The sequence below is a fragment of the Aegilops tauschii genome, chromosome 7, assembly GCF_002575655.3.
Source record: "Aegilops tauschii subsp. strangulata cultivar AL8/78 chromosome 7, Aet v6.0, whole genome shotgun sequence".
NCBI lineage: Eukaryota > Viridiplantae > Streptophyta > Magnoliopsida > Poales > Poaceae > Aegilops > Aegilops tauschii.
In genome coordinates, this window is record NC_053041.3 from 263,411,136 (window position 1) to 263,437,310 (window position 26,175).

At 48.9% G+C, this 26,175-nt stretch overlaps 2 protein-coding genes across 2 annotated transcripts; one reads left to right on the forward strand and one right to left on the reverse strand.

Moving 5' to 3' along the window:
• Positions 1 to 10,992: 10,992 nt before the first annotated feature.
• LOC109771055 (non-specific lipid-transfer protein C4-like) lies at positions 10,993 to 11,990 on the forward strand. Its single transcript, XM_045231405.1, has 2 exons — positions 10,993 to 11,357; positions 11,950 to 11,990. Exons 1-2 carry the CDS (start codon positions 11,078 to 11,080, stop codon positions 11,988 to 11,990), a joined length of 321 nt encoding a protein of 106 aa, XP_045087340.1. The 5' UTR covers positions 10,993 to 11,077.
• Positions 11,991 to 12,054: 64 nt separating this feature from the next.
• LOC109771054 (plant UBX domain-containing protein 8) lies at positions 12,055 to 17,349 on the reverse strand. The gene is made up of 10 exons (XM_020329765.4): positions 17,069 to 17,349; positions 15,928 to 15,989; positions 15,315 to 15,822; positions 14,977 to 15,086; positions 14,474 to 14,711; positions 14,192 to 14,380; positions 13,956 to 14,120; positions 13,165 to 13,308; positions 13,024 to 13,080; positions 12,055 to 12,425 (listed from the first exon to the last, which is right to left on the reverse strand). The coding sequence occupies exons 1-10, from the start codon at positions 17,342 to 17,344 to the stop codon at positions 12,312 to 12,314; spliced, it is 1,863 nt and encodes a 620-aa protein (XP_020185354.2). The 5' UTR covers positions 17,345 to 17,349; the 3' UTR covers positions 12,055 to 12,311.
• Between the last annotated feature and the right edge of the window lie 8,826 nt (positions 17,350 to 26,175).

Consider the following 26,175-nt stretch of genomic DNA (forward strand, 5'->3'; position numbering starts at 1 on the left):
CGCTGAGGAAAGATAGATATAAGGATCAAGTACAGTATGTAAAGATAACACATCAAGAATAAAGACATGTGCATAGCTCACCCAGGAACTGTTTTGAGGGGTGGAAGCTGTGTGGCCGATGACTCGCCAGAGGATGAGTGAGAAGTACCCTGATAATTTGAATCAGACGGGTTAAGAGGCTGGCGAAAACAACCTGCTTTTGGGCATGAAGTATCAATGGGATAAGAGACCTCTGATCAGCATTTCCGAACCGGACTATTCGGTAAACCGGCGGAGGTAACTACCTGGTCGTTGTGCCGGGTTATACGGCGAGCTTCGTGCTGCTGCGTCTTCAAAAGAAAGTTTGGGTCCAAGTAAGCAAGAGGGTGAGAAAATTTTACTTGCCGGTTTGCTTGACGGATTTTTGATGTTGGCAGAGAATCTGAATCGGAGGAAAGAATGGTTACCTCTATGTCCTCAGCGTGACTGCCTTCAGCGTCGTCCTGATAATAATCATTGTCAATGAGATGTACGAAAAATAAACCAAGAGAGTCAAGTTCTACCTCTGGTTCTAGATTACGCACATCGTCATCAGCTGGTAGATCGGAGGATGCGGTGGTCCTTCTTTTGGCAGGTTTCTTAACAACCTTGGTCTTTGTACGAACTGGCTTGACCGGTTTGTCTTGCGGCTTCGCCGGTTTGTCTTGTGATGGTTTCTTGTTCCAGAACGGATCATCACCCTGTCAGAAAATAATCATACTTTCAGAGAATATTTGGACAGAAGCAAATTCAGATACAAAGGATTATATGATTCTTACAGCCGGTGGTTTGTTGAAGGTGCAGAAAGGGAGTAGTCCGGTTTGGGCACAGACGGTCTCCGGTTCGTTCAGTATTTTCTTTACGGCCTCAGTGACTTCTTCGTCTGTAAGCTGAATGTCAATGTGTCGCTGAGCATCCTTCAAACTCCCCGTGTACTCACACATCAAACCGGGGCGCCGGCTTAAGGGCAGAATGCTCCAGCTTATCCAGCAACGAGCAAGATCAACTCCTGTCAAACCGTTCGCCATGAAGGCTCTAAGCTTTGATAATTGGGGAGCATAGTTGGCCCATTCTCTTGTTGTCAACCTCTGGGGAAAAGGATGTGTGTTGCTGAGGCGTTCAGGGCGGTAACCCAGCAAAGGATTTTCATCAGATGGAGATGTATCCATGCAGTAAAACCAAGTCTGGTTCCACTCTTTGGGGTGACTGTGGAGTTTGGGATGAGGGAAGGTAACTTCCTTCCTTTTCTGAACCGCCATTCCGTCCAGTTCCGTATTAGGTCCATCTGAGAACTCTGTGCCACGGTTTAAGTGAAAGAAGTCCCGAAACAGTTCGACTGAAGGTTCCTCTTACAGATAAACCTCACAAAAGACTTGGAAGTGGCAGATGTTGGTTACAGAGTTAGGACCAATGTCTTGAGGGCGCAGTTGAAAACTAGCCAGTACATCCCAGAAAAAATTTCAACCGGGAGGACTAAAACCTCATCCGAGATGATCAGCGAACACGACTACCTCTCCATCCTTGGGTGTAGGAGGATTTTTCGGGCCAGGGACCCTCCAGTGGATGACATCTTTCTTGGCTAAAGCGCCCGTTTTAACAAGGTTGTTTAACTGCTCCTCGGTTAATCGAGAGGGAGCCCAATTGCACTCATAGACTTGCTTAGCCATGACAAGGAAAATCTGAAACATGATTATTACCGGTTTAAGATTTACAGTGGACAACTATACAGCGGTATGAGGATACAAGCATATTGGTAAACCGGATTTGGTTATTCGTAAACCGGAGTCTGACAATGGAACGGTGTAATGCATTGACGGTTCAACAGGGACTAATGGTATCTACCGGGTCATCATTTTTTCTGTGAAGTTAAACCGGCCCATCTGGTATCCAAAGTGTGCAAGTGAAGGAAGAAACAAGTTTCACATCTTGCTATGATAATTTCAAATCTACCGCGCGTAGGGAAAACAAAATATATTCTGACCTAAATTCCAGCGTACTAAAAGTTCACCAAGTTGAGATGAGTTGGATGTCAAACAGGTGCTGAAACTACTACCGCGCGAGATCTATGTGGTTTAAACTACTACCGCGCGAGATCTATGTGGTTTTTGGATCTAATCCATGGATATAAATAAGGAAAAAGAAGGGCGGCGATGAACACTAATGAACGACAGAAACCCTAAGTGCAGATCTATGGTAAGAGAAAGGGGAGACTTACGGAGGCTGTTGAGCAACGGCGGCGCGCGGAGGAGCTCTGGTATGTTCAGGCCGATGTAGCGGCCAAGGTTGGTGCAGCAGTCGAAGGTTGACGGCGGCGGCCGAGGTCGTAGGGTCGGGCGTCGCGAGGATGACGATGAAGCGAAGGCACGAGGGGGAAAATGGAAAGACCCCCTGGCCCTATTTATAAGGGAGATAAACGACAGACGCGAAAATTGAGGAGCCGATTTTTTTTATATGAGGCGATGCTGTCGCCTCGATTGTCGGAGGCTCGTTAATGACAGGTGACGTCACGGCGGTTTACCATGATCCTAGAAGATGATGTCATGGCGGTTTACAAGATTGTGTGAAGATGTTGAAGAAGAAATTTTCTGAAGTATTGAGGATTGACATGAACCAGTCCAAATCAATCTGGGGCCTAATGTTGGGGATATTACCACTGGGTGTAAACTGGCTAGGAGAGGCCGGGTTAACTTCATAAGTAGTTCATCTGTATCTGAAGCCCATGAAGATAGACGGTGACGCTTCATGAAGGCCCAGGGCCCAAAGCCGGTTTAAAGGCCTGTAGACACAAACCGGCATTGATATGTAAACTTGTGTTGTAAGATAGAAGTAGCAGAGACCGAGCCGGACACGATTATGAGCCGGCCTCAAAGTCTGTAAACCGACGGGCGCCAACCCATGTATATAAGGGGACGACCCGGCGGCGGTTCAGGGACAACAAACAACAACTCAAGACCCAGGCAAAGCGTATTCGCTCCCTGGTCAACGAAACCCCTTCAATTCCATCACAACTAGACGTAGGCTTTTACCTTCATCGTAAGGGGCCGAACTAGTATAAAACTCTCTTGCGTCCCTTGTCCGCTTTAACCCCTTTAAGCTAACCCGTAGCGATGGCTCCACGACTAAGTCCTTTCTCTAGGGCATCTGCCGTGACAAAACCACGACAGGGAGGAAAGTAGAACTTGAGTTTATGTGTTTTGAACCCGTAGGGTCCGCACGCTTAAAGTTTGATGACGGTTATATTATGAGTTTATGTGTTTTGATGTACCGAAGGTAGTTCGGAGTCCTGGATGAGATCGGCGACATGACGAGGAGTCTCAAAATGGTCGAGATGTAAAGATCGATATATTGGACGACTATATTCGGACATCGGAAAGGTTCCGAGTGATTCGGGTATTTTTCGGAGTACCGGAGAGTTATGGGAATTCGCCGGGGAGTATATGGGCCTTATTGGGCTTTAAGGGAAAGAGAGAGGAGAGGCTGGGCGCCCCCCCAAGGCCTAGTCCGAATTGGACTAGGGGGAGGGGCTGCGCCCCCTCCTTCCTTCTCTTCTCTCTCCCCTTTCCTTGACTCTTACTCCTACTACTTGGAAGGGGGGAATCCTACTCCCGGTGGGAGTAGGACTCCTCTTAGGGCGCGCCATAGAGAGGGACGGCCCTCCCCTCCTCCACTCCTTTATATACGGGGAGGGGGCACCCCTTGGAGACACAACAATTGATCATTGATCTCTTAGCCGTGTGCGGTGCCCCCCTCCACCATAATCCACCTCGATAATATTGTAGCGGTGCTTAGGCGAAGCCCTGCGTCGATAGAACATCATCATCGTCACCACGCCGTCGTGCTGACGAAACTCTCCCTCAAAGCTCAGTTGGATCGGAGTTCGAGGGACGTCATCGAGCTGAACGTGTGCTGAACTCGGAGGTGTCGTGCGTTCGGTACTTGATCGGTCGGATCGTGAAGACGTACGACTACATCAACCGCGTTGTGCTAACGCTTCCGCTTTCGGTCTACGAGGGTACATGGACACACTCTCCCCTCTCGTTGCTATGCATCAACATGACCTTGCGTGTGTGTAGGAATTTTTTTGAAATACTATGTTCCCCAACACCTAGCATTCTGCATCGGCTTCGAGGGAGCCCCAGAAAAACGCAGCCAAACCTGAGTAAGAGGCTTACCCTGAGGCTCGACCTTCTTCCACTCATGGAACTCGAGGATACAATCTGTACCCGGCACTTTGCATATCCAAAAACTCAGAAGTCTCTGCAAATCCTCCACCGAAGGGAACTCAACCCTGAACAACTTTGCCTCGAGACTAACGAGCTCCCACTGGAAGTCACCGGGACCTAACTCCTTCAGCCTCTGCACAATCTGCGTCTCAGAGACCTCTCCTCTGGTAACTTTGACAATCCCAATGGTCATGCTCTGGGTCTCGTCAGGAGCCTCCCTCTCATTAGGAGACTCAAAGAACGTGAGTTCAGCACAATACACTCCATACATCATAAGAGACGGTGCCTGATCACGCAAAAGCGGACATTCCCCCGAATCATGTGTCGGCTTGCCACAAGTATCACATAGTTCAGCCACGCACTCAGCAATAAAATGACCCTTGTCTCCACAACGATAGCACAACATTTTCTCCTTCTTGCGCGCCCACTTGGACGCCCTATCCGAATCAGCCCTGTCTGTCGCCTTCGCTGACACTGACCCCATGGTCTCATTCATGGGTAACTCAGCATTAGCGAGCGCCGTCACCACATCCATAGCCTGACCGGACAACACCGGCTCCTCGGCGGTCCCGACAGCGGCCGTTTGCTCGACAACAACAGGCGGAGGAGGCCGTCGTGGACGGTACCGGCCACCTCGACCACCTCGACCACCACGATGACCGCGGAAACCACCCCGTTGTTGATAGCCCGGGCCAGATGCCCCTTCAACAAAACCACCCGTAGGACCCAAAAAAGGCCTCTCCGCCGAACCATCGCTCTGCCAAGCATATCCACGGCCACCACCCATCGACGAGGAGCCACGGTGTTGACCATCCCCATATGCATTGTAACCATCATCTCCCCATTGACCTCGGGGCGTACCAGAAGCACCTCCAACACCCGTGGTTTGCGGCGGTGGTGCCTGCGTCTGCACCGGTGCAGCCCAATTCTGCGTCGGCCGGGCGACGTAGTGAGGCGGCGGGGCCGCCCGAGGCAGCTGGCCTGGTGTCACTCCCTGGCTCCCCGACGTAGGCGGCCTGGGCGGGGTGCCACCCCGGCCCGCAACGGCAACCCCAGCCAGGCCGGGCGCCAATGGTCGAGGACCGTTAGCCGGCCCGCCTCGCCCGACTGCAGGCAACACCGCCAAGCCCTGCATCGGCGGCCGAGGACCACCGCGACCCGCCGCCGCATTGTCCACCCCACCGACCACCACAGCTCCCCGCCCCACCGCAGATGACACGGGCAACACACCTCCACGGCCATAGCCTGGGGCCGGCAGAGGCGCGGCACCACGGCCGCTGCCAGCGCCCGGCGGCGGCGCTCCCCCGGCACGGCCAGTCCCGTCTGGCGCGGCTGGTTTTTTCCCCGGCGGCGGAGCTGCACCGCGGCCCGCCAAGGCCCTAAGGGGAGGGATGCGCCAAGCGCGACTAACCCCAGAAGAAAGAAGCCGAGGTCTCCGTCGCTGGAAAACCCTAGGGCGCAAGGAGGGAGACGACAACGTCGATCGAACCACGATGCATACGTCGTCCCTCACGATATCAATCTGGACCGGACTTGTCTGGGCCACATACCCAACAGTCCCCGGCCCAATGATACTCTGCGGCCCACCATCCGAAATCAACCCACTTCAGCCCAGGAGCGATTTCAAATGCTCCTGGCGAGCCGCCCTGATCTGGGACGCCGTGATCTCCGGCGTCGCCGCCGCGGTCACCTCCGGCGCCGATCTAGGCCCTGCCCGGCGTGGTTTCTTTCTTCGCGTCACCGTAATCCATGAGTCCGGCCGAATCAAATCGAAAAGAGTTAGGTTCGGTAAACTTACCATAGGCAGGGGCCCTTCCAAGGCCGGATCGCTGTCGCCGCCGTTCTCCAATGAACAACACGGCGCAGCATCTCCTTCTTATCTCCTGCATGAAGCCCAACCCTAGCCGGATCATCGGGGGGCAAGATTTTGTCGACCGTCGTCGCCACCTCATCTTCATCGTATCCGGCATTGAAAAACTCGCGCAGAAGATCGGAAGGCGTCGGCGAAGGCGGAGATGGCGGTGTTGCATCCTCCTCCTCGTCCCCATCATCCTCGTCGGCGTCGGCGAGAGCCCAGAACCGGCCCCGCACCCGCCGATGGTCTCCGGGGAATGGAGGCGGTGGCCCCGCGGTCACCCCGCCGGTCGCCCCCCCCCCCCCCAGTCGCCTTACGCATCGCCTAGTAGTACTCATGCAGCATCGTCCAGCCGGCGGCCTCCTCCTCCTTCTCGGCGAGCGCCTTGAGGAGCTTTGCATTGTCACCCATGAGCTGCTCGACGAGGCCGGTCGCCTTGTCAACCGAGGCATCGCTGATCTCGAGCAGCTTCATCAAGCCGTTAACCAGCTCCTGCTGCTTAATGAGGCCAGTGAGAATGTCGTCGTCGCCGGCCAAGGACTTTAGCAACGCCAGCTCGTCGCGATCGCCGACGCGGCGAGTTCACTTGTGAGAGTCCTCGCGTGCTCGTGAGAGCTCGTTCGAGGGCTTCGCGGCGTGCCGGGACATCTCAGCTGCGGCTGCCGCTTCGCGGCAGGACCTCTCTAATGCTTCCGCAGCCTTGGTCTTTGCTGCCTGGTTATATGTCCACCCGAAACTCCTCCTACCGGTCATGGCGGAACGACTTGACAGGAAAGACCAGTTTTATGGGTGATGAGGAGAGGAACTGTGAAGTAATTTTCGAGTCGGTAGTTTTTATAGCCTGGTGCTAAGTGTGAACACATATTAGTTTGATAGGTGTGAACAGATTTGCAATTACTTATTGCGTTGTAATCTGCAATGTGACGAGAAACAAGGTCAAAATTTATTGATGGTTTTGGGCCTACAAAGCCCGTTTTTGTTGTTCTGACTCATCGCAAATAGTTCTTTTGGATCAACCATATGCCAAGCATCGGAAGCCCGAAACGTGGTCCGGCGTTCTTGAATGTACGTGTACATGTCTGCCCACTATCACACACAGTCAAGATATCACCATCGTGTCCTATGGATGCCAGAAGGTTGACCACGTGGTTGCTCGCCGTTGAGGCGGCCTCGGTGCGCTCTGCTCGCGTCCTTCCGCATGTTTTGCTCGCCATTGAGGCGGCCGCGGCGCGCTCCGCTCTAGCGTCCCTGGGCGCGCTCTGCTCGCCGTTGAGGCAAATTTACAGTGGCAACGGTTAATAATTGTCTTACATATTCAGGATAATTTAAAATGCCACATGCGGTAAGGCCCAAAACACTCATGACCTACATATGCATACAATTATAATAAATATAGGCTAAAAGACTGAGTTGGCAGCCTTCCGACGACGGTCTTCTCAGACACCATGATCAGCATAGCACCTTTGCGGCCGTTCATTCCAAGTGTCCCGACCCGCCTCCGCCTACAGAGCTGCTGGCGCTGGGAGGCTCTTGGGGCTGCTGGGCCTCTTCCAGAAGAGCTTGACAGCGTGCAATCGCACGCATGACAGCTCCGCGGAACCGCTCCATTTCCATGTCTTTGGCCTGGTAGCAAATTCCGTCCATCACCTGCATCCTCAAGATATCACGTTGGCGATGTTCTACTTCGTCGGGGACATCAACTCCGCCAAGGATGCGCTCGAGCCTGGCCATCACATCGTCGGGATCGAGGTTGACACGGCCGCCGCGGGCAATGATGAAGCCGCAGGTTGCCTGTGTCTTGACTGAATCGCAGAGGTCCTCTGCCCATTCCTTGCGGGGCATCAGGCTCTCGATGAGCACTGGTGACGGCGGCTCTTCATTTGGGTCGTCGATCATGCCGCCGAGCAGCTCTGGATCTTTTGCATGGTGGATGGCAAACTACTCATCACACCTCCTCTACAATATGTCGATTATGCGCCAAGGACTGTCACGCCGATATCGCTGCCGATGGGCCATGGTGCCTGCATCGGCCGATGAAGCTCTTGCTCCCCGACCTGCTCCGGCTCGTTCTCCTCGCTGAAATGTAACGCGGGTAGGGGTCGACATCGAAACTTTGGTGTTGCCTGGCATGCTTGGAATAACTAATGATAGGTGGGTGAGGACTAGATCTGCGCAGAGTGTCGCGACGGTGCGTTGCCGCCTGGGTTATATGCAGCAAGTAGCTGGTGGCGGGAAACCGATGAGGGAAGAGGTGTGGATTTTACAATTCACCCATGTGGAGCGCGGGAAGCATTCGCTGGAGCGCGAGATGACTAAGTGGAGCACACACACAACCCGAATACCGTATGCGGTGCCACGTGTTATTTATCACACACGTGTTAACATAAGGAAACGTATGTGTAACTTACTAATCATCGCACACGAGCACTCGCAGACGCATCGTGTGCGATACTCCTAACCACCGCAAGCAACTAGTTTGCATTTTTCAAAGTTTTTTGTACGAACAGAATCGCACACGAACTAACTATAGTAACCATCTGTGTTATAATTTCTCATCGCAAACAGTTCATCCGAGTAGGTTGTTTGTTGCGTATCACATACATCTTGTTTACATGAATCGTTTGTGTTCTTTTGGCTTATCGCAAACAGTTCAACTATGTGAAGTGTATGCCGCATATCGCACACATCTTGTTAAGTTGAACCATTTCTGTTCTCTTCCCTAATCGAAAACAGTTCTTCCGAGTGAACCGTATGCCGTATATCATACGCACCTTGATCTGGCTGGCCGTTTCTGTTGCATTCCCTAATAGCACACAGTTCATCGGAGCGAACTGTATGCCGTATATCGCACACACATTGATATGGCTGCCCGTTTCTGTTGTTCTGCCTCATTGCAAACAGTTCTTCTGGATCAATTGTATGCCCCGCATCGCACACGTAACTAAAATTTGAACTGTGTTTGATGTCTCCGCCATCGCAAACATTTTGCATCTTTTTTGACGATTTTTTTACATCCCCGTTTGCGATTAATGCATCGCACACAGTTTTGTCAAAGGGTCTCTGATCGTAGTGTCGCGTTAGCAGCATCCTGCAGTAGTGTGGACTCGGGTTGGCGTGATGGCGGCGAATATGTGGTGGTGTATATGGATTCGGATTGGTGGCGGATATGCGATGGTGGTATATGGAAGCGGTGATGACGCTGGTGGTATATGGCAGCGGTGATGACGATGGTGCAGCGGCGGTGATGACAATGGCGCGGCGGCGGCGTGACAACATGTGAACAGAACTCGAAACTCTAAGAGACTAGACGCTAAGACTAGCAACTCGACACGACGATGCAGCTGCAAATTCAACAAAGCAAAAACACTGAAAAGGTTATGCAGAGGCTCAGATTGGTTCGGATATGATGAACTAACCCAAATTTTTTTGGCTTTTTCGTGGACTCTGTAGGTATGAACAACAGATGCAATCTAGTCTACGAAAACTGGTAAAATCTCACCGAGCAACCTGGAAATCTGATACACTTGATAGAGGCTAAGGTGTCCCATCTTTCGATGAGATAGTGGCTATCGTTTTCGATGGAGTAGACGTTGACGATCCGACTACGAACGTGCGAGGAGGTCGCGCCTTAGCAATCTCTAAACCAACACCAAGAGGTTACTAACCACGTCGGAGCACGATCAACCTGACCACGAAGGTCTATTTCCTGCACGCAGACGAAGAACAAGCAAGAAATTGAAATTGCAATCTGAATATTACGAATATAAGAGGAAAGTGTTTATTAATGAAAGTGGGGTTCTGTGATGTCTTGGTCTGGTCGTAGAACACAACGAAGGACGCGAAGTTGCAGCTATGGAGAACTTTTAATCTAAACAAAACACAAATCTAAACGTTGCCTTAAGGGTTGTATTTATAGAGGAAAAGAGAGGGGATTTCATCCACCTTTGGCAAGGTGGTACTAAAACACCTCCTCAATCGTTTCCCCTACAATACGAACTCTAAAAATAGCCTACGAAGTTGTATTTTAAAATTACATGAGTCTGGCACAAAAATAAGGTGGTGCAGCACATATATTAAGCTACGGACAAAATTTTGTATATTTCGTCCATGTCCTTGGATGTCATCATGGTGGTTTTAAAGTGCTGAAAACTTCACTAGTAACTACGTTCTTGTTCCCTTTGTATGCGCCATCATCACCATGCTTGATCATACTCGAATGTTCATCCTTCTTGTCCATACTGGATCCTTCATTTGTAAGCAAAACAAAAATATCTAATTTAGGCAGCATCATATTTTCATAAACATTAGAATAGTTACCAAGAAATGAAAGTATCTGGTAATTTAGTTGGCGTGCGCGAGCTCTAGTAGTTGGTCCAGTATGTATCCGCAGGGGTTGTGGGTGTAATTGTAGTTGGGTGTAAATTTTTTAAACAACTAAATTACCTGACCATTTTTTAAACAAGCGATCAACATTTTTTTTACCACGTGATGAACATTTTTCAAGACTGCAACTACAACTTCTTCTAAGTGGGCATATTTCGCAAATAAAAAAAAAACTTCTTCCAGATACTCCGCTAGCAAGAGATGCCGGCACCGGCATTGCGTGGCAGCCGCGCACAGACACAGATCGAGCAGGCCGTGCGTCGCAAGCTCCTCTCCTAGGACAAGCCGGCACCGGAAAAGAAGCGAAGATCTCAAGAGCGTGATGCGCCCAGGCGCGTGACGCTCGTTCGGTAGCTCACACAAAACCTGCAGCTGCTCGAACGGCTGCTCCACCGCTCGCTCCGTGCACGGTGCATCATCGCCTTCCAAGTTCTACTAGCTCTTGGTGAGCCATGCAAAGCTCGCCGCGCCTCCTCCTCCTTCGAAAACTCCGTATAAATACCATAGCGCGTCGTCGTGCAATGCAACAGCCAGCCAGCACAAGCTCAAGGAGCCTACTCCAGCGTTTGAGAGGACAACGGTCGACCGACGACGCACGATGGCGCCGAGCACCGTCCCGCGCGCGCTCCTGGCCGTGTCCCTCGTTCTCCTGGTGGTCGGCGGCCTCGGGCCGGCGGCGGAGGCGCAGCGGCCGGGGGGGTGCGTGCCGCAGCTGAACCGGCTGCTGGCGTGCCGCGCGTACCTGGTGCCCGGCGCCGCCGACCCCAGCGCCGACTGCTGCAGCGCGCTGAGCTCCATCTCGCGCGACTGCGCGTGCAGCACCATGGGCATCATCAACAGCATCCCCTCCCGCTGCAACATTGGACAAGTCAACTGCTGTAAGCCCACAACCCGCCATGCATCATTCCTTCTTCAAAATAAAATCACTACTACTGCTTGTTCATGCTTCCAAAGTTTTCTAAGCTTGATTCTGTCTCTTTTTCCCCTGTGCATGAACGGCAGCGGCTTGAGTCGGAACGAAGAAACGATCCAGGTTACAGAGTGACTAATAATGAAGGTGGTGATTTCTGCCGATGTTGCGGCATGTCTGCCTCTTCACCGCCGTATTAATTTTCGTTTGTCCAGTCTGTCGTGTCCTGCTGTTGCTGCCGATCTCGACACGTTAATAAAATGGACGATTTGACGCACGGTCGCTACCGATTTCCTTCCTTGTACGCACCTTCGAGCACTATGTACGTGCGATTTCACTTTAAGCTCGGCACTTTTCTTCATTCAAACTCGATGGAATTGGAAGTAAATCCACATAGCACGTAGAAATATCAATACTCAAATTACTGATGCAGTAAATCCAGGTTGCCGTGTAGAAATATCAATTAATACTACTGAATTCAGTAAAAAAAATACAATCCATAATATGTTACTGATGACCATAAGTACTAAATTGCTGATGCAAGCTTGCCACTACATCAGGTTGGGAGGGCCAGGTCACCGAGGTGACCATGAGTCCATAATATGAAGGCCAATTGAGATATCTCACAAAGAACCTTAACATGAAGTCCGCAAACTCGAAAGACATACCATGCAATCCATTAGCTTAGATCACAAAAGAGCGCTGTATATACATCCTGACTGCATGCCTAAAGTGGGATTTGCAACACCAAGTACATAATGGAACTTGCTATCACCGGATCATAAAACAAAAGAGGATAATGCGACATTTCTCGACGCGGAGGTTCACGATAAACCTTGCTAACTTTCCATCAACATATGACAGATAGAAGTAAAAAGTATGAATCCCCAGTTGAATGCCGTCCATTACTAAATCCTTCACACTATCCTGAAATTTGTTCTAGAAACAAGGCCTCCTGTTTGCTGCTGAGGCCCACATCACTCAACGACATCTGACACTCCTCGTCGGTGAATGCACGCCTGGGGTAAGACCTCACCTGCACATCATAGATTTGCATTAGTATGGAACATCTCATCGATATAATAACAAGAATGCTATATCAGTAATCGCATAGAACATAAAACAAGAAGATATTCTGACGTGCTCGGTCTTCCATAGAGTTTAGCTACGTCATCACAAATTCCACATACCAAACAACAGCAGTAAATGATTAGCTAAAATGTATTTCTGGTAATCACCATGTTAAAAGCTTGCCAGAAAATGGTGATCTAAAAATGAAAATAAGCATGCCACATATAGCAGAAACGGTTGGGAGTCATAGATTCTATGCGATCAATCATCATACAGGTCACTGTACTGAATGGTGCTGTCAACTATCTGAACTTGCCTACTTAAGCTACATAGTCCATTTGGAATGGATTAATATGGGAATTCAAGCTTTGTTTAGTGGCATATATTGATATAGCAGCACTAGTACATGATATAGTTTCCCCTGTTACAGCTAGTGTGGGTAACCAAGCACTGTCGCTATATGATCATGATCCACTACCATGTTAGTGGAAGCTGAATCTTTCTCAATAGAACTTCTCTTGTGAACATAACTAATTCAAATAGAAGAAAAATAGTATAATTACCAGTCTATAGGTTCCTGGCTTGAATGACTTGCTGATGTCAATGAAATCAAAAAGAACCTGCAGTAAAATCCCAGAAAGTTGGAAGCAGGTATAATTTATAATGAATGTTCCATATGGAACTGGCAACTGAAAGCAGCCTACCTGGAGCTGATCAGATTTCAAAAAGCGCCTTCCCTGGCGACTGCCATCAGGCATGCGAACTACAACTGTGACGGCTCCTTCAGAATTTGGCAGTGGCTCCTTTGGTAATGAAGCTCGCTTGGCTGCAAGCATGGACTCCAACTCCTATTTTCATGATGTGAAACAAATGCATAATAAATGTGTCGCAGTGCCAAATATAACACGTTCATCGAGAATAATAGACTAATCAAGCTTTAACAGAGTCTGAAGAAGAAATATTACATGCTTCTTATCGCTTATTTGACGATGGGGATAGTCACAGCAAGAAATAGCAATGACCCTACAAAACTTTGATGCTAATGCTTCCGAGAGACATCTCTCTTGTATTAGGCTGCTTCTAGTTAAGCATAACTAAGTTCCAAAGTATGCCCTGATAAGAATTAAGTAAAGGAACATACTACGAAGTTCAACAATCTCAGGCATATCTTACAAACTGGCATTCATTCCACTCTTGTTCAAAACTAATACTCACATTAATTGACAGTTTGCCACATCTGCAGTGATTTAATAAATCATCCTGATGAGCAACCCCTAACCAGTACAGCATCCAAGCGTAATCCATACACAAGACATCCCAGAATATTATGTGGCCTCTTATACTGTTAGCATCGGGATGTGTGTGTTAAGCTAGGCCCAAGACACTGCTGTATAGTGTATATAGAGGTATATATGTAGCAAACATGAGAATACTAATAGGAGTGAATTCCAGAACTTTTCCCAAAGAACTTCATAGATAATACCAACTGAAGTACCTCTTCCTCAAGTTGTTTTCTCAGCTTTTCCTCGTTCTTTTGCTTTTCCATTTCAATAGCAGCTTCTCTTGCAGCAACTTCTTCTAATCTACGGAGCTCAGCATCCTCCACAGCCTTCAACTCTTTTTCTCTATCAGCTTGGAGGGCTGCAAGATACTCATCATCCTGTAATTTAAATATCATGTGTTAGGTGCAATAGTCAATCCATTCCCTAGCAGATAAATACAGCTCCATACCTGCTGCTCCCTTAACAACCTCTGTGCAGTTAATGTTGGTGATGGAGGATGTGCTACTCGGGGATAACCAGTTGAGATTCCATGAGATGGGAGGGGAAATGGATATTCTGTGTGTTCAGGAATCCCACCAAACATAGCAGCCTCAAGCATAACAGCTTCATCGTGCTCTTCAGAAGAAATGCCTCCCCACTTGACAGAAAAAAAAAACAGAACCGTGAGTTGTGGAGAAACTGTAGTGCACCAAAACAGAAGCCTCCTAGAGGCATGAGGTGATTAGAATACCTCTGAGGGGAAAGCTCCATTATGCTGGTGAGCATTTTCAGTACCATGAGGCTGAGGGCCTGAGGGAGGACTCTCAGCCCTTTGCACTGCTTCTGTTGGCCCGGCAGTTCCAGATAGAACACGCCTGGAACGTTGTCTAACTAAAGGTTCTTCGTCAACATCTTCAATATCGTCTTGGAAGTTCTCTTCATCAACCAATTGCCTAGAAGTTCCAGCTTGCCCTGTGGTTAGTACTTGCCTACAACAAGAAAGGACAATACAAGGAATTAGTTATCACTAGATACAGAAAGGATAGTTCGAGGCTATTACGATAGGACACACAATGTGCATGCTCAGCTAGTCAAACTTGTGTTAAAATAGCACAAACACAATGCTTTTGAAACTGTAGACTGATGGAACAATGGAAACTGAGCAAGTGATGAAACATTTCTGAGAAACCGAGCAAATTATTGATCTAGAATTAACTGAATAAAGTTAGACAATGGATAATATTTGATAGTCACCTTTCAACTGCCTCACTTGCTCCTTCAATGTCCTCCTTATCAGATAAATCAGAAGAATTATCAACTGCATGCATTCCCTCTTGAAGTAGAACTCTCTCTCGCTCTGCTACCTGATTGATAAAAAAATAATAAATATACATGCACAAAACAAGAGCTCAAAATCTTGGAGAAGTGCCTCCAAGGAAAGAGAAACTGCTCGTGCTAGATCATTACCTCTGACCAGTGATACATTCTCACATGCACCACTATTTAAAGCCTAAACACAGCAGACTTGTTCAAACTAAAGTGTAAAACCTACATTATTAAAAGAGCAAGATATCCAATAAGTCGAAGCTTACATTTGTAAGTCCTTCCGCATCCCTTTTTGACGCTTCAATTGCTGCACGGATCATCTCCTCTTCTATGTCATTGTTATAGTCACTAACATCCACCAATGGAGGAGCACTTGGTGCAGAATTGTATGTGCTTGGAGTATTTCTTGGGATAACAGGAGCATGGGTAGATGGCAAGTCATCATCATCCTCATCAATGACAACAGTCCCATGAACCTCCAGACCATATAAAGACTCACGTCCAGTAACATCTTCAATAACAGGACCCTGACCAGAACTTCCAATTTGAGGATTATCAGTGTCTTTAACTTCAATAGGTATCTGCCGCACATCCCTGGGATGTGTAACCTGAGGTCCCTGACCAAAGAAACCAGCAGCGGCTCTCTCAACAAAACTTGGGTCCAAAATACCAAAAGGGTTGCCCATAGATCGGGTAAACATAGGATCAAATGGTTCGTCCAGATCCATAATATCGTCATGACTGTCAGGTATAGGATTCTGATTGATTCTGGTGCTGAAAATCATACAGCTTGGTTACATTTTGTAAAAGGAATTCCATGGGTGTTAGGACACTAAACGCATACCAGAAAGAGAACAGATGAGAGAGCAAAATACTTACGTGGATCTATCTCCTTCATTGAAGTATGCATTAACCGCTTCATTTAGGTCACCGCTATGCTCCTATGTACATTTCATTGGCCAGCCATTATCATATATATGAGCCCAGAAAGCTAGTAATACACATATTGCAAGAATCACTATGTCTAAATCTAATAGATAAGCAAGGTGTAAAACATGACGAAAACAATAGCTGTAGTCCAGATTGATCAAGGAAAATAAAGCCAAAATAACATGAATACATTATCACCTCAACCCTACTGTTTATCAAGTTAAAATTTGTAGTGTATCCTAGCCTATAAGGTGCAGCACAGCACATCGAGTGATACTGAGTAAGGTTTAAACTGAAATTCAATGTACTAATATTTTACTTGTCTAAATTCCAAATTGCTATGTTTTACAGCAGTATTAGATGAACAAATATAAGAAAGTGAAATGCACAATAATTCAAACACTAATAGTGTATATGTTCATCAAATACTCGGTCGAAATAAATCTCCTGAAAAAGCAGATCTGCAAAACTTCAGCCATTCAGTTAACATAGACTCTTGGCACAATCAGAGACGACAAACATGTTTAAAAAAAATATGTTTTCCCTCATGCCCCTACTCCAAAAGTGCAAATACAACTAACTACTACCGTGCTCCTCCCTACGGTTCATGGCGCAAACATCTGGACAGATTCCATAAAATTCAGTCCTCCCCACTGCACAAATCAACTCAATTTACAGCCATATCATTTATGAGATCGAAGACACCCCCCAACTCTAATCCATTGATGATTCCGTGTTACTTAAAGCACAAACATAAAACAGAAGGTAAGTGTATGCAGCAATCGGAGAACACAGGCATTACACTCCAGAAACCCCAATTGGAGAATTATCATCAACCCTAAGCACCCTACAGCACAATTCTGCATACTGATCATACGCTGATGCTGAGTCACACACACACAAACCGCCCAGCCGCCATCCCACCGCATCGCCATCTGACCCAACCGAGCAGGGAGAGAGCGAACCCTAACTCAACCCTAAAGCCACCAAATCCACATGAACGTAGCCCCTGGCACAGATTTTTCATGGGGAAAGGGAACGGACAACAGACAGCACAGACGAAGTTGTGAGGGGGAGCAGGTCGGTTCACCTCGAGCTTGCGGGCAGCGACGGCCTCGTCGGCGCCGGTGATGCTGATGAAAGTTTCGATCGCCTCCTGCGACGGCTGCGCCATGGCGGTAGCGCGGCGGCGCCGTCCTAGGGCTCCGCGGCGACGCGACGGAGAGGGGGTTGAGGTGGAGTCCGGGGGAAGGAGGAGCGATAGAGGTGGAGGAAAAAGAAAGAGGAGAGTTCGTGAAGCAACGGAGCCGTGCTTATTAATTCGTCGATGCGGGTTCCTTTTCTTTGGGGGATTTGCCATTCGCATTCTCGGGTAGTTAAGATCAAGTGGGCCGGTGGACCGTAGTTATGCTGAGCCCATTAGGGCTGACAGACATTTACATTCTTGCTGCCCCTCAAAAAAGAAGAAGACATTTACATTTTTGCCCTCTATGGATACTGCCTTCATCTAGGCTTAAACGCTTGGGATCACTCGACGGATCCCACGTTTTGCATCGACCTCCTCCTTTGCCCGCCACACATCCTCTCCTTTATCCCCTCTCTCTTGCACTGCACACATCTTATCTCTCTTCTTTTGCCTTTTCCTTTATCCATTCACACTCGCACGACGCAGCAGCACGCCGGAGAGGCATTGAGGAGGCTGGGGCCTCAGTATTTCGGGCATGGAGTCGTCACCTCTCAAGCGCCTTGACCTGACCGAGGCAGTCTACACCGAAGCAGTCTCCACGTGGTGGCAACACCTTGACCTTCCAATTCCCGGTCTTCTTTCTCATCTCCTTCTCCATCTCTTTTCCTTGTCAACAGCAAGCAGCCAGCAGCGGCAGCAGCGAGAACGAGAAACAAGCAGCGGCGGTGCAAGCAGCACGTTACTCCGGCGATGTTGTCCGTGTTGCAACCTTGCGGCCACGACACACGATCGCTTGCGGGGCGACTGCAATTCTAGCAATGTTGCAATGGCGACAAACACGGGAGGAGATTTTTTTGCAACAAGGGGCATGTTGTAATTACAACGAGAGTTTTTTTTGCAATGGCGACAGACACACCAAACAAGGGTCATGTGCATTTGCAACAAGGATCTTGTTGCAATGGCTACATTGACGGTCGCGAGTCGGAGATGCTTTGTGCATCAAAGCCTCTATTGCGGTTGAACAAGGGTCTTGTTGTGATGAGGGAAACATAGAAGAGGAAAACACGTGTACGATCTTACAGTGAGCATCTCCCAAACAAACGGCCCGTGACACGACTAATCTTTGAAAAATATCAGTCGGCCAACACGTGGCATGCCTCATATATTATATCTTTTAAGGCGAAGTATCCGGTGAAAACCATATTTTAGTGATTGTCTGGAAACTCACCTCGTGGCCATCGGATTGACAAGAAACGATACATATCTGAGGTGGGATCACCAGCAGCCACTCAAGCGTGATTTTATGATAGCCATGTTTGTTTGATAAGTTACTCAAATTACTTGGGGATTGCCTTCTCGGCTCATATCCCCTAGATTGCTCCAATTTCTATCCCGTAGGACCCCTCGCTACCAGAGACACAACCTGCAACAACCACAATGGAGCGCACTACGCCAGAGCCCCCTCGGCTGGGACGACGAGGAGAGGGGACGAGGGATCCATGGGGAAAGCGAGGGTGCATGGGTGTTGGGAATCGTTGCATGGAAAACAAAACAACAATCGATGCACACGCAATGATCTATCCATGGAGATGCATAGCAACGAAGGAAAGAGTGTGTCTACGTACCCTCGTTGACCGTAAGCGGAAGCGTTTATTCAACGCGGTTGATGTAGTCGTACACCTTCGCGATCCGCCCGATCAAGTACCGAACACACGACACCTCCGCGTTCTGCACACGTTCAGTCGGTGTCGTCCTCGCCATCTTGATCCCGCAAGCGGGGCGAGGTAGTAGATGAGTTCCGTCAGCATAACAGCATGGTGACGGTGGTGGTAAAGCAATCCCGCGGAGCTTCGCCTAAGCACTGCGACGATCTAAGTGGAGGAGTAAACTAGAGGCGGAGGGGTGCCGACACACAGCATGGAATAAGCTGTGTCTTATGTGGCACCCCTTCCCACACACATATATATATATATGTGTGTGTGTGTGGGGGGGGGGGGAGGGGAGGAGGCAGCCCCTAGGGCGACCCAAGTGGTGTGGCGGCAGCCCTAGGGCTCCTCCCTTTGGTGCGTCCCCTGCCAAAAATTGATGCAAGGGGAAAGGAAAGGGAGGAGGCGCCCCCTTCTTTCCTTCCTCCCCTCTCCGGGATATGGTAAGAGGAGGTGGCGCCTCCCCCTTCCATCCAATTGGGTGTGGCTGCCATAAGGGGGGCGCACCAGCCCATGTGGGCTGGTGTGTTCCCCTCTAATTGGCCCACTAAGGCCCAATACTCTCCCGGTGCCCCCGGAACCCCTTCCGGTATTCCGATAACTTCACGGTGCATTCCGAAACCATTCCGCAGACCAAATAGCATCGTCCTATATATTGATCTTTACCTCCGGACCATTCTGGAGCTCCTTGTCATGTCCGTGATCACATCCGGGACTCCGAACAACATTCGGTCACCAAAACACATAACTCATATAATACCAAATCGACATCGAACGTTAAGCGTGTGGACCCTACAGGTTCGAGAACTATGTAGACATGACCGAGACACCTCTCTGGTCAATAACCAATAGCGGAACCTGGATGCCCATATTGGCTCCTACATATTCTACGAAGATCTTTATCGGTCGAACCATTATGACAACATACGTAATTCCCTTTGTCCATCGGTATGTTACTTGCCCGAGATTCGATCGTCGGTATCTTCATACCTAGTTCAATCTCGTTACCTGCAAGTCTCTTTACTCGTTCTGTAATACATCACCTCGTGACTAAACTCCTTAGTCATTTGCTTGCAAGCTTATGATGTGTATTACCGAGAGGGCCCAGAGATACCTCTCCGATACTCGGAGTGACAAATCCTAATCTCGATCTATGCCAACTCAACAAACCTTCGGAGATACCTGTAGAGCATCTTTATGATCACCCAGTTACGTTGTGACGTTTGATAGCACACAAGATATTCCTCCGGTATCCGAAAGTTGCATAATCTCATAGTCGAAGGAATATGTATTTGACATGAAGAAAGCAATAGCAATAAACTGAACGATCATTATGCTAAGCTAACGGATGGGTCTGTTGGGGAACGCAGTATTTCAAAAAATTTACCTACGATCACGCAAGATCTATCTAGGAGATGCATAGCAACGAGATGGGAGAGTGTGTCCACGTACCCTCGTAGACCAAAAGCGGAAGCGTTTAATAACGCGGTTGATGTAGTCGAACGTCTTTGCGATCCAACCGATCCAAGTACTGAACGTATGGCACCTCCGTGTTCAGCACACGTTCAACACGATGACATCCCTCGAGCTCTTGATCCAGTTGAGGCCGAGGGAGAGTTCCGTCAACACGACGGCGTGGCGACGATGATGATGAAGTTACCGGCGCAGGGCTTCGCCTAAGCAGTACGACAATATGACCGAGGTGTGTAACTGTGGAGGGGGGCACCGCACACGACTAAGAGAAGACTTGGTGTGTCTTTGGGGTGCCCCCCTCCCACGTATATAAAGGAGGGGGAGGAGGAGGCCGGCCCTAGAGGGGGCGCGCCAAGGGAGGAGTCCTACTTGGACTCCCGGTTCAACTAGGATTCACCCCCCCTTTCCTATTCCAACTAGGAGAAGGAGGGAAGGAGGAGGAGGAGGAGAGAAGGAAGGAGGGGGCGCCGCCCCCACCCATTGTCCAATTTGGATTGGCAAGGGGGCGCGCGCCACCTCCTGGCCATCCCTCTCTCTTCTCCACTAAGGCCCATGGTAACCCCCGGTACTCCGAAACTCATCCGAATCAACCCGAACCATTCCAGTGTCCGAATGTAACCTTCCAATATATGAATCTTTACCTATCGACCATTTCGAGACTCCTCGTCATGTACGTGATCTCATCCGAGACTCTAAACAAACTTCGGTTCATCTAATCACATAACTCATAATACAAATCGTCATCGAACGTTAAGCGTGCGGACCCTACGGGTTCGAGAACTGTGTAGACATGACTAAGACACATCTCCGGTCAATAACCAATAGCGGAAGCTAGATGCTCGTATGGTTCCTACATATTCAACGAATATCTTTATCGGTCAAACCGCATAACAACATACGTTGTTCCCTTTGTCATCGGTATGTTACTTGCCCGAGATTCGATCGTCGGTATCTTCATACCTAGTTCAATCTCGTTACCAGCAAGTCTCTTTACTCGTTCCGTAATGCATCATCTCGTAACTAACTCATTAGTCATATTGCTTGCAAGGCTCATAGTGACGTGCATTACCGAGAGGGCCTAGAGATACCTCTCCGATACACGGAGTGACAAATCCTAATCTCGATCTATGCCAACTCAACAAACACCATTGGAGACACCTGTAGAGCATCTTTATAATCACCCAGTTACGTTGTGACGTCTGATAGCACACAAGGTGTTTCTCCGGTACTCGGGAGTTGCATAATCTCATAGTCCGAGGAACATGTATAAGCCATGATGAAAGCAATAGCAGTAAAACTAAACGATCATTATGCTAAGCTAACGGATGGGTCTTGTCCATCACATCATTCTCTAATGATTTGATCCCGTTCATCAAATGACAACACATGTCAATGGCTAGGAAACTTAACCATCTTTGATTAAGCAATCCCGCGGAGCTTCGCCTAAGCATTGCGGACGATCTAGAGCGGAGGAGGAAACTAGAGGCGGAGGGGTGCCGACATATATGTATATATATGTGTGGGGGGGGGAGGAGGCAGCCCCTAGGGTGACCCAAGTGGTGCAACGGCAGCCCTAGGGCTTCTCCCTTTGGTGCGCCCCTGCCAAAAATTGACGCAAGGGGAAAGGAAAGGGAGGAGGCGCCCCCTTCTTTCCTTCCTCCCCTCTCCGGGATATGGTAAGAGGAGGTGGCGCCTCCCCCTTCCATCCAATTGGGTGTGGCTGCCATAAGGGGGGCGCACCAGCCCATGTGGGCTGGTGTGTTCCCCTCTACTTGGCCCACTAAGGCCCAATACTCTCCCGGTTCCCCCGGAACCCCTTCCGATATTCCGATAACTTCACGGTGCATTCCGAAACCATTCCGGAGACCAAATAGCATCGTCCTATATATTGATCCTTACCTCCGGACCATTCTGGAGCTCCTTGTCATGTCTGTGATCACATCCGGAACTCCGAACAACATTCGGTCACCAAAACACATAACTCATATAATACCAAATCGACATCGAACGTTAAGCGTGTGGACCCTATGAGTTTGAGAACTATGTAGACCTGACCGAGACACCTCTCCGGTCAATAACCAATAGCGGAACCTGGATGCCCATATTGGCTCCTACATATTCTATGAAGATCTTTATCTGTCGAACCATTATGACAACATACGTAATTCCCTTTGTCCATCGGTATGTTACTTGCCCGAGATTCGATCGTCGGTATCTTCATACCTAGTTCAATCTCGTTACCGGCAAATCTCTTTACTCGTTCTGTAATACATAACCTCGTGACTAAACTCCTTAGTCATTCGCTTGCAAGCTTATGATGCGTATTACCAAGAGGGCCCAGAGATACCTCTCCGTTACTCGGAGTGACAAATCCTAATCTTGATCTATGCCAACTCAACAAACCTTCAGAGATACCTGTAGAGCATCTTTATGATCACCCAGTTACGTTGTGACGTTTGATAGCACACAAGATATTCCTCCGGTATCCGAAAGTTGCATAATCTCATAGTCGAAGGAATATGTATTTGACATGAAGAAAGCAATAACAATAAACTAAACGATCATTATGCTAAGCTAACGGATGGGTCTGTTGGGGAACGCAGTATTTCAAAAAAATTACCTACGATCACGCAAGATCTATCTAGGAGATGCATAGCAACGAGATGGGAGAGTGTGTCCACATACCCTCGTAGACCGAAAGCGGAAGCGTTTAATAATGCGGTTGATGTAGTCGAACGCCTTTGGGATCCAACCGATCCAAGTACTGAACGTATGGCACCTCCGTGTTCAGCACACGTTCAGCATGATGACGTCCCTCGTGCTCTTGATCCAGTTGAGGCCGAGGGAGAGTTCCGTCAGCACGACGGCATGGCGACGATGATGATGAAGTTACTGGCGCAGGGCTTCGCCTAAGCAGTACGACGATATGACCGAGGTGTGTAACTGTGGAGGGGGCACCGCACACGACTAAGAGAAGACTTGGTGTGTCTTTGGGGTGCCCCCTCTCACATATATAAAGGAGGGGGAGGAGGAGGCCGGCCCTAGATGGGGCGCGCCAAGGGAGGAGTCCTAGTTGGACTCCCGGTTCAACTAGGATTCACCCCCCCCCCTTACCTATTCCAACTAGGAGAAGGAAGGAAGGAGGAAGAGGAGAGAAGGAAGGAGGGGGGCGCCGCCCCCACCCATTGTCCAATTTAGATTGGCAAGGGGGCGCGCGCCACCTCCTGGCCGGCCCTCTCTCTTCTCCACTAAGGCCCATGGTGGCCCATTAACCTCCCGGGGGGCTCCGGTAACCCCCGGTACTCCGAAACTCATCCGAATCAACCCGAACCATTCCGGTGTCCGAATGTAACCTTCCAATATATGAATCTTTACCTCTCGACCATTGCGAGACTCCTCGTCATGTACGTGATCTCATTCGAGACTCTGAACAAACTTTGATTCATCAAATCACATAACTCATAATACAAATCGTCATCGGACATTAAGCGCGAGGACCCTACGGGTTCGAGAACTGTGTAGACATGACTGAGACACATCTCCGGTCAATAACCAATAGCGGAACCTGGATGCTAATATGGTTCCTACATATTCTACGAAGATCTTTATCGGTCAAACCGCATAACAACATACGTTGTTCCCTTTGTCATCGGTATGTTACTTGCCCGAGATTCGATCGTCAGTATCTTCATACCTAGTTCAATCTCGTTACCAGCAAGTCTCTTTACTCGTTCCGTAATGCATCATCCCGTAACTAACTCATTAGTCTTATTGATTGCAAGGCTCATAGTGACGTGCATTACCGAGAGGGCCTAGAGATACCTCTCCGATACACGGAGTGACAAATCCTAATCTCAATCTATGCCAACTCAACAAACACCATCGAAGACACCTGTAGAGCATCTTTATAATCACCCAATTACGTTGTGACGTTTGATAGCACACAAGGTGTTTCTCCGGTATTCGGGAGTTGCATAATCTCATAGTCCGAGGAACATGTATAAGCCATGATGAAAGCAATAGCAGTAAAACTAAACGATCATTATGCTAAGCTAACAGATGGGTCTTGTCCATCACATCATTCTCTAATGATTTGATCCCGTTCATCAAATGACAACACATGTCAATGGCTAGGAAACTTAACCATCTTTGATTAAGCAATCCCGCGGAACTTCGCCTAAGCACTGCGACGATCTAGAGCAGAGGTGTAAACTAGAGGCGTAGGGGTGCCGACACACAGCATGGAATAAGCTGTGTCTTGTGTGGAACCCCTCCCCACATATATATATATGTGGGGGGGAGGGGAGGGGAGGAGGCAGCCCGTAGGGCGACCCAAGTGGTGTGGCGGCAGCCCTAGGGCTCCTCTCTTTGGTGCACCCCCTGCCAAAAATTGACGCAAGGGGAAAGGAAAGGGAGGAGGCGCCCCCTTCTTTCCTTCCTCCCCTCTCCGGGATATGATAAGAGGAGGTGGCGCCTCCCCCTTGCATCCAATTGGGTGTGGCTGCCATAAGGGGGGCGCACCAGCCCGTGTGGGCTGGTGTGTTCCCCTCTAATTGGCCCACTAAGGCCCAATACTCTCCCGGTGCCCCCGGAACCCCTTCTGGTATTCCGATAACTTCACGGTGCATTACGAAACCATTCCGGAGACCAAATAGCATCGTCCTATATATTGATCTTTACCTCCGGACCATTCTGGAGCTCCTTGTCATGTCCGTGATCACATCCGGGACTCCGAACAACATTCGGTCACCAAAACACATAACTCATATAATACCAAATCGACATCGAACGTTAAGCGTGTGGACCCTACGGGTTCGAGAACTATGTAGACATTACCGAGACACCTGTCCGGTCAATAACCAATAGCGGAACCTGGATGCCCATATTGGCTCCTACATATTTTACGAAGATCTTTATCGGTCGAACCATTATGACAACATACGTAATTCCCTTTGTCCATCGGTATGTTAATTGCCCGAGATTTGATCGTCAGTATCTTCATACCTAGTTCAATCTAGTTACCGGCAAGTCTCTTTACTCGTTCTGTAATACATCACCTCGTGACTAAACTCCTTAGTCATTTGCTTGCAAGCTTATGATGCGTATTACCGAGAGGGCCCAGAGATACCTCTCCGATACTCGGAGTGAAAAATCCTAATCTCGATCTATGCCAGCTCAACAAACCTTCGGAGATACCTGTAGAGCATCTTTATGATCACCCAGTTACGTTGTGACGTTTGATAGCACACAAGATATTCCTCCGGTATCCGAAAGTTGCATAATCTCATAGTCGAAGGAATATGTATTTGACATGAAGAAAGCAATAGCAATAAATTGAACGATCATTATGCTAAGCTAACGGATGGGTCTGTTGGGGAACGCAGTATTTCAAAAAAAAAATTACCTACGATCACGCAAGATCTATCTAGGAGATGCATAGCAACGAGATGGGAGAGTGTGTCCACGTACCCTCGTAGACCGAAAGCGGAAGCGTTTAATAACGCGGTTGATGTAGTCGAACGTCTTTGCGATCCAACCGATCCAAGTACTGAACGTATGGCACCTCCGTGTTCAGCACACGTTCAGCATGATGACGTCCCTTGAGCTCTTGATCCAGTTGAGGCCGAGGGAGAGTTCCATCAGCACGACGGCGTGGCGACAATGATGATGAAGTTACCGGCGCAGGGCTTCGCCTAAGTAGTACGATGATATGACCGAGGTGTGTAACTGTGGAGGGGGGCACCGCACACGACTAAGAGAAGACTTGGTGTGTCTTTGGGGTGCCCCCCTCCCACGTATATAAAGGAGGGGGAGGAGGAGGCCGGCCCTAGA